General features: G+C 40.1%; 1 protein-coding gene across 1 annotated transcript; it reads right to left on the bottom strand.

Moving 5' to 3' along the window:
* Positions 1–967: 967 nt before the first annotated feature.
* med11 (mediator complex subunit 11) lies at positions 968–8,389 on the bottom strand. Its single transcript, XM_067523188.1, has 3 exons — positions 8,146–8,389; positions 7,009–7,139; positions 968–1,852 (listed from the first exon to the last, which is right to left on the bottom strand). The coding sequence occupies exons 1-3, from the start codon at positions 8,213–8,215 to the stop codon at positions 1,694–1,696; spliced, it is 360 nt and encodes a 119-aa protein (XP_067379289.1). The 5' UTR covers positions 8,216–8,389; the 3' UTR covers positions 968–1,693.
* Between the last annotated feature and the right edge of the window lie 12 nt (positions 8,390–8,401).

Genomic DNA, 8,401 nt, shown 5'->3' on the forward strand with positions numbered 1-8,401 from the left:
TGACTGCAGCAAAGTGGTGGAATGCCACATTACTCCCCCCACACCCAATGCTGTGTTCCTTGCCCTTTGACCTCTCTCCCCTACTGGCACACGATTATTATTTAGGGCATCCATGGAAGCAATTAACCTCTCTGTGTTGTAGGGACCAATGAGAGGTTTGTACAAAAGCAAAGTCTGACAAATATGAATATATGTGGAGCTGCTCTGCCCTCCACCTTTATTACTATCTAAAGTAAATTCACAGCTTTGTGAGAGCGTAGCATGCTAACCTAACAGATTAGGTGGTTAAACAGGCATTTTACCTGGACATGTTTATAGAGCAGTTGTCCACCAATCTCACAGTTGTTGGTTCAATCGCCACCTCCTACAGTTACATGTTGAAGTGTCCTTGAGCAAGACACTGAAACCCAACTTAGTTTCTCCCGGTGAGTGTTGGCCAGCTGCATAGCAGCTCCCCCCTTGGTGTATGAGTGTGTGTGTGATTGTGCGTGTGAATGGGTGAATAAGAAGCAGTGTAAAGCGCTTTGAGTGCCAATAGGTAGAAAAGCGCTATATAAGTGCAGAACATTTACCATTTGGTTTCTCTTTATCTGTCTGGACATCGTAACTAGTACATTCCTAGATGTCTCCTTCAACACCTTCTCTTTGAATTTCACACCAAAGTTTCCTCTCTGTTTCCACCATCTGAATTTTGGTTCAGTGCTTACTTTTTTCCCCCTCTTGCTCACCTCCAACGTCACCCTACAGACCAAAGTAGCTACACTGTTCCTTGCCACTGTCTTACAATTTCTGTGGAATTGCTTATTTGTGCATTAAGTTCTTTTCCAAGTACTTCTCCAACATCTGCTTATTTTAATCTAACCTGAAATGTATAAAATATTTTCTATAAAAATTGTACAAAATCAAAAGAAAATCAAGACCCTAATGATGTTTTTAAATTGCATAATAATACTATCAAAAAAATGTGCAAGTGTTGTAACTTAAGACATTTTAATTTTGTTGCTTTAAACACAAAAACAGTAGCTTCACAGTACTTTTGTGATGAAAATAAATGTATTCAACTGTTAGAAGGTGACCAGATTTGTTCTACTAGGATAACGTTACATCGGTGGAGAAAAACAGCTGTATAAATCAGTCCCTCTGTGAATTAGCGATTTTGTGATCACAGCAATCATTCCAAACAATCTCTGTGAATTCTGCACAACCTTGCAATTTAAAACATTATACAAATACCGTAACATGGATCACATTTTTTAAGAAAAGCATTCATGAAAACAGGTATTTTAGGCTGCAATAATCACAAAAGGGCGCACATAATCCCGGAAGGACTGTTAAATAAAGGTGGAAGATTAGTTTAATCGTAAGGGACTGAAGACATGGCTTTAAATTTGTTTGTGCTGAAACATTAAGTATTAAAGTTCTAGGCAGATGAGGTGCAGAAGTGATGCACAGCAAGCCACAAAGAAAACAACAAAGTACATCCCAAAATGCAACACACACTACATAGAAAATGTGAGTTCTTGTATATATTTCTTCTCCTTTTTGCTTTGCATTTCTTGACCTCCATTATTTGTAAAAATGACAAAAATAATCTAATGCAGGTGTTTGATGTTGAAACAGTCACATTAGGTATCAGAGTGAGATGGTTCTGTAAACCCAGTCAGTGATCACGTTTCCACTGGTCTGTCAGCTCTCATGTCTGCTGCTGCTGCTGCTGCTGCTCCAGCATCACTTCACAGGTCCGTCCCAGTTCTCCCAGTTTGACCTTGGTGTACTCTGCTCTGTTCAGAGCCATCTGACAATCCTTCCTGGCTGAATAAGTGGAGCCTTCATGAGGTTGACCAGTAGCTACCTGGAGAAGGCAGGATAATTAACTGTATTCTGCTGCCTAAAATAGGATATGCAATTTATCTAATGCATTAGATTACAGCCTGCAGACCTACCATATAATTACATTATATTTAAAGGTTGCATATAAAGCAATAATGATGTACCTTTACTGTACTTATACATACATTTAGATATATGGTAACAAAATAAAAAACTTGAGAACTTTGTAACTAAGGGGTGTCTATTCTAAAATTACAATACGTATTTGATATCTGCTAAGAAACAAACTTGTGTTTACGTTAGGAACGTTAGGAACCTACTCTGTAACTACAAGCTATGGGATGAACATTACTGAGAAACAAACCTGGAAATGGAAGACACAACTAGACAATTATATTATATACATATATACATATTTTATCTTTAGCATTAGCTTTTAGACTAAATCGTGTCAGTGAAAACTAGAGAAATGTCTCTCAGGTGGTATTAAAAGAGTTACAAATTTAAATTGTTGGATCATCTACAAATGACTTAAATATTAATGACCTTGTTCTATTTTGTTTATCAATGCAACCGTGAGGGGGCACAAGCCAGTGTCTTCTTGTGCCAGTCCCAAGTCTGGATAAATGCAGAGGGTTGTGGCAGGAAGGGCATCCGACGTAAAACACATGCCAAATCAAACATGCGAATCGTGACAAAGACTTCCATACCGGATCGGTCGGGGCCCGGGTTAACAACGACCGCCACCGGTGCTGTTGACCTACAGGGTACCGGTGGAAATTGGACTACTGTTGGTCGAAGACGAAGAAGAAGAGGAGGAAGGTGTGTTCGTAGGCAGAGAGAGAAGAGGAAAGCTAAGAATGTAGGACTGACAGTAGGGACTTTGAATGTTGGTACTATGACAGGGAAGGCTAGGGAGTTGATCGACATGATGCAGAGAAGGAAGGTGGACATACTGTGTGTCCAGGAGACCAGGTGGAAAGGTAGCAAGGCTAGAAGCTTAGGAGCAGGGTTCAAGTTGTTTTACCATGGGTCAGATAGGAAGAGAAATGGAGTAGGAGTTATATTGAAAGAGGATTTTGTGAGGAATGTTCTAGAGGTGAAAAGAGTATCAGACAGGTTGATGAGTCTGAAGCTGGAAGTTGAAGGGGTGATGTTCAATGTTGTGAGTGGTTATGCCCCACAGGTAGGATGTGAGTTAGAAGAGAAGGAGAAATTCTGGAGTGAGTTAGATGAAGTGATGCAGAGCATCTCCCGAGGTGAGAGAGTTGTCATTGGTGCAGATTTCAATGGGCATGTAGGTGAAGGGAACAGAGGTGATGAGACTGTTATGGGCAGGTTTGGTGTTCAGGACAGGAACGCAGAAGGTCAGATGGTGGTTGACTTTGCAAAGAGGATGGAAATGGCTGTAGTAAACACTTTCTTTCAGAAGAGGCAGGAACATAGGGTGACGTACAAGAGCGGAGGGAGAAGCACTCAGGTAGACTACATCTTGTGTAGACGTTGTAATCTGAAAGAGATCAGTGACTGTAAAGCATTGGTAGGGGAGAGTGTAGCCAGACAACACAGGATGGTGGTGTGTAAAATGATGCTGGTGGTGAGGAAGATAAGGAGGACTAAGGCAGAGCAGAGGACGAAGTGGTGGAAGTTGAAAAAGGAAGAATGTCGTTTAGTTTTCAGGGAGGAGCTGAGACAGACTCTGGGTGGTTTGGAGGTGCTTCCAGATGACTGGACTACTACAGCTAATTTGATCAGGGAGACAGGTAGGAGGGTACTCGGTGTGTCATCTGGAAAGAGGAAAGCGGACAAGGAGACTTGGTGGTGGAACGAGGAAGTTCAGGAGTGTATACAGAGAAAGAGGTTAGCTAAGAAGAAGTGGGACACTGAGAGGACTGAAGAGAGTAGACAGGAGTACAGGGAGATACAGCGTAAGGTGAAGATAGAGGTGGCAAAGGCCAAACAAAGAGCATATGAGGACTTGTATGCTAGGTTGGACACTAAACAGGGAGAGGTGGATTTGTACAGGTTGGCCAGACAAAGAGATAGAGATGGGAAGGATGTGCAGCAGGTTAGTGTGATTAAAGATAAGGATGGAAATGTATTGACAGGTGCCAGGAGTGTGATGGGAAGATGGAAGGAGAACTTTGAAGAGTTGATGAACGAGGAAAATGAAAGGGAACGAAGAGTAGAAGAGGTGACTGGTGTGGAGCAGGAAGTAGCAAAGATTAGTAAGAGTGAAGTGAGGAGGACATTGAAAAGGATGAAGAGCGGAAAGGCAGTTGGTCCTGATGACATACCTGTGGAGGTATGAAAGTGTCTAGGAGAGGTGGCAGTAGAGTTTTTGACTAGTTTGTTTAACAAGATCTTGGAGAGTGAGAGGATGCCAGAGGACTGGAGGAAAAGTGTACTGGTACCAATTTTTAAGAACAAGGGAGATGTGCAGAGCTGTGGCAACTACAGAGGAATAAAGCTGATGAGTCACACAATGAAGTTGTGGGAAAGAGTAGTGGAAGCTCGGCTAAGGGCAGAGGTGAACATTTGTGAGCAGCAATATGGTTTCATGCCTAGAAAGAGTACAACAGATGCAGTATTTGCTTTGAGGATGCTGATGGAGAAGTACAGAGAGGGTCATAGGGAGTTGCATTGTGTCTTCGTAGATTTAGAAAAAGCGTATGACAGGGTGCTCAGAGAGGAGCTGTGGTATTGTATGAGGACGTCTGGAGTGGCAGAGAAGTATGTTAGAGTGGTGCAGGAACTGTATGAGAGCTGTAAGACAGTGGTGAGGTGCTGTAGGTGTGACAGAGGAGTTCAAGGTGGAGGTGGGTCTGCATCAAGGATCGGCTTTGAGCCCCTTCTTGTTTGCTCTGGTGATGGACAGACTGACAGATGAGGTTAGACAAGAATCTCCCTGGACTATGATGTTTGCAGATGACATTGTTATTTGTAGTGAGAGCAGGGAGCAGGTGGAGGAAAATCTAGAGAGGTGGAGGTCTGCTCTGGAAAACAGAGGAATGAAGCTTAGCCGCAGTAAGACAGAATACATGTGTTTCAATGAGAGGGACCCAGGTGGAACAGTGAGGTTACAGGGAGCAGAGGTGAAGAAGGTGCAGGACTTTAAGTACTTAGGGTCAACGGTTCAGAGCAACGGTGAGTGTGGAAAAGAGGTGAAGAGGCGAGTGCAGGCAGGTTGGAACGGGTGGAGAAAAGTGTCAGGTGTGTTGTGTGATAAAAGAGTATCAGCGAGAATGAAAGGAAAGATGTTCAAGACGGTGGTGAGACCAGCAATGTTGTTCGGCTTAGAGACAGTTGCACTGAAGAAAAGACAGGAGGCAGAGCTGGAGGTAGCAGAGCTTAAGATGTTGAGGTTTCTCTTTGGGAGGGACGAGGATGGACAGGATCAGGAATGAGGACATCAGAGGGACAGCTCATGTTAGATGTTTTGGAGATAAAGTCAGAGAGGCCAGATTGAGGTGGTTTGGACATGTTCAGAGGAGAAACTGTGAATATATCGGTAGAAGGATGCTGAGGTTGTAGCTGCCAGGCAGGAGGTCTAGAGGAAGACCAAAGAGGAGATTTATGGATGTAGTGAGGGAGGACATGAAGTTAGTTGGTGTGAGTGAAGAGGATGCAGAGGATAGAGTTAGATGGAGGCACATGATTCGCTGTGGCGACTCCTGAAAGGGAACAACCCAAAGGAAAAGAAGAAGTTCTATTTTGTTTATCCTAATAATAAATGGTTGCAAATTACTGTGATGTTGTGTCGGTTAAACTAATTCCATACTCTCTGTCTTGAATAAGCTACATGGCCAACGTATTTGATTTGTATATATATGATATATGATATAAAGCTCTTCATAACCACCTTAACTTTCAGAGCTCTTAAAATCATATACCCCTTTCTGTACTCTTCATTCTTCTTTCTACACCCACCACATGTTTAACTACCATGGGCTTCAAGGCATTAGTCGCACACCCCTTGTGCTTCTTGTGCTTTGTTCTTCTTCTCTGTCCATACTGTGTGTTATTGATTGCTGATTCTTTGTACACTGACCTTGAGTGACCTGAAAGCCGCTTTTAAACAAAATGTATTATTATTATTATTTACAACTGCTTACTAAAGGGTCAATGAGTGTATAGAAGAAATTAAATGAATTTTAATAATCTGTAAAGAGAAAACAGTCAGAAATAAAGTTTTTGAAGTGATTCTTTCCTTGAATCTGTACATGAATAACAATAACTGACCGTGCCCACTAAGGTCCGGTCCAAGCAGGTCAAAGTTCAACATATTTGAACAAAACTTTTATTCAAATTCTTTGTATCACTAAATTTTTAGTAATAATGTTTCTCTGTAACGTTTCAGCCCTAATTTCAATATTACCTGTTGGTTGGTTAGGTAAGATCCAAGACATTGATTCACCTTCATAAAACTGAACATCTTCAAACAACTGTTATAAAATTTCAATATGTGATAAACGATTTATAAGACATATTGTACATACACTGTAAGTACTTGGAACAAGAGGATAACAGTGACCACTTTAATTTAGAGTTTGCCTACCCAGTAGTTAATCTGTGGAATAATAACCACTTTAAATAACAGACTACATACCCCGTACTTACTGTGTACGTATGTGGGACAAGGACACATACTCAGTAATTACAGAGAAAATATAGCACTAGTAGTACTTTGCTTCATTTAACTTGCCTTGAAAGATGAAAATTCCCCCCCAGAATGACTTTTCTGTTAAAACTACTTGAAGATGTATTATGCACTCATCCACTATGGAAGTTTACTTGTGAAGTGGAAGATGAGTCAGTACAAAGAATGATCCCATGAAATACACTTTGACCTGGTAGCCTATACAGTAATTAGAAAAACTATAGCAGAAACTTTACAGGTAAACTGTAAACACTGGTTACCTTTAGGCTATAATCTAAACCATTACTATATCTCTAAATATGGCAGTGATTGCATATGTGAAGCTGACTTATAATCTTGAAATTCTATCAAAGTCCTGAATAAATACTGAGCAATAAATATGCACACACAATTTTGCCACACATTTGCACACTTAAGCTGCTGTAACATGGAAATTTCCCACTGTGTGATGAATAAAGGTGTATCTTATCTTATCAACACACACATACCCTATCAACTACTACTACTGTGTGACAGACCTGTGTGAGGTACCGAATCTGGGCACTCAATTCACTCTCCACTCGGTTGACAGAGCCTTGAAATTGGACGAGCTGTCTGTCAAGAAGGCTAGCGTTGTGTTTGTCTTTGGAGAGCTCCAGAACTATATTACCTGTCAGGGTAAGCATACAACAACCTATTATTTCACAACCTGACATGACAAAGACAAAATCATGATTATGTAAAAATGTGCTAAACATAATGTAATTTTACTTTAAGTTACATTAAATTATTTATTTTTTTTACATTTAGGAAATGAAAACATGTTGTCTGTTATTCCCTTAAAACAAACAAAATGTTAATTTGTGACCCTTAATTGTGTCCTAGGTAGAGGCCAATTATATTTATGGAAATTAACAGCTATTCCTTATGTTAACTACAGTGCATATTGATCAGTTTCATGGTATAGTATGTGTTTAATCTATTGTCTGCATATATCAGTGTCATAAATACACAACAGCTCAATCCTATATTTATTTTCAACAATGAGGTCTTCTGTGAATTTCAAGATTTAAATTTGGAGTCTTCTGCTTTTAACCAAAAATAATTTTAAGAAGCTGCCATTACCAGTAAATCATACAAAACTCTTTCTTATAAAGGAGTCGCTGGTGTGCTTTAAACAAATTTACTGCACTCAGGTGATCTCCACATAACTGATTGTGTGACTGTGAAAACCAATCGGCTGTAATGATTTTGGTGAATCACTTTTAAATGAGGTGAATACTTATTGAACACTTATTACATGTTACATTTTTAATATATATGTCATACTTTCTAGAAACCTTTTCTCATTTTGAGAACAATCTAAGTTACCCTTATTTATTGTGGTAACAAAACAAAAGATGGAAAATCTCAGAGGGGATGAATACTTTTTCTGAGCACTGTACTGCTTAGGAATGGTATCAATAAGATAAAACATCTTTAATCTGCCTTAGATTTCTGATCCTTAAACAGTATTGATGTACCTGTTAAACTAGCCTGTATAGTTTTTAACAGTGCTTTGTGTTACAATATAATTCAGAAGCTTTATTGTTATTGATTGACAGTAACGCACTGTCAATCAAGAACAATAAACGTATAAAAGCGTTACGTTGTTTTAATGCATATTATAGCCTTACCGGCACACTGCAGGATCGTTCCTATCTCTTTCTCCACCTCCTCCAGAGCTCTAAGCCGTTCATTAGCCATCAGCAGGAAGAAAAAAAACTACTGTCAAGAGCTCTGTAAGTTCTACTGTAAAATCACATACAATGTAGTTTAGACGACTGTGGACGGCGCAGAAAGTGGCTTGGTTCGATCCACCCGAAAGAAATTTGCAAGCAGGTTGAAACCGCACAAAAACAAAGAGCCCGTAAAATTTACGTCACCCAGTCG

The sequence above is a fragment of the Channa argus genome, chromosome 12 (genome assembly GCF_033026475.1).
Source record: "Channa argus isolate prfri chromosome 12, Channa argus male v1.0, whole genome shotgun sequence".
NCBI classification, from domain to species: Eukaryota; Metazoa; Chordata; class Actinopteri; order Anabantiformes; family Channidae; genus Channa; species Channa argus.

What these genes read in the sequence shown, in the direction of transcription:
- med11 (XM_067523188.1), bottom strand. Translation starts at nt 8,215, where the DNA reads ATGGCTAATGAACGGCTTAGAGCTCTGGAGGAGGTGGAGAAAGAGATA. An exon ending in AACGATCCTGCAGTGTGCCG is followed by an intron (nt 7,140 to 8,145) that starts GTAAGGCTATAA and finishes TTACCCTGACAG; the next exon opens with GTAATATAGTTCTGGAGCTC. An exon ending in AGATTCGGTACCTCACACAG is followed by an intron (nt 1,853 to 7,008) that starts GTCTGTCACACA and finishes TGCCTTCTCCAG; the next exon opens with GTAGCTACTGGTCAACCTCA.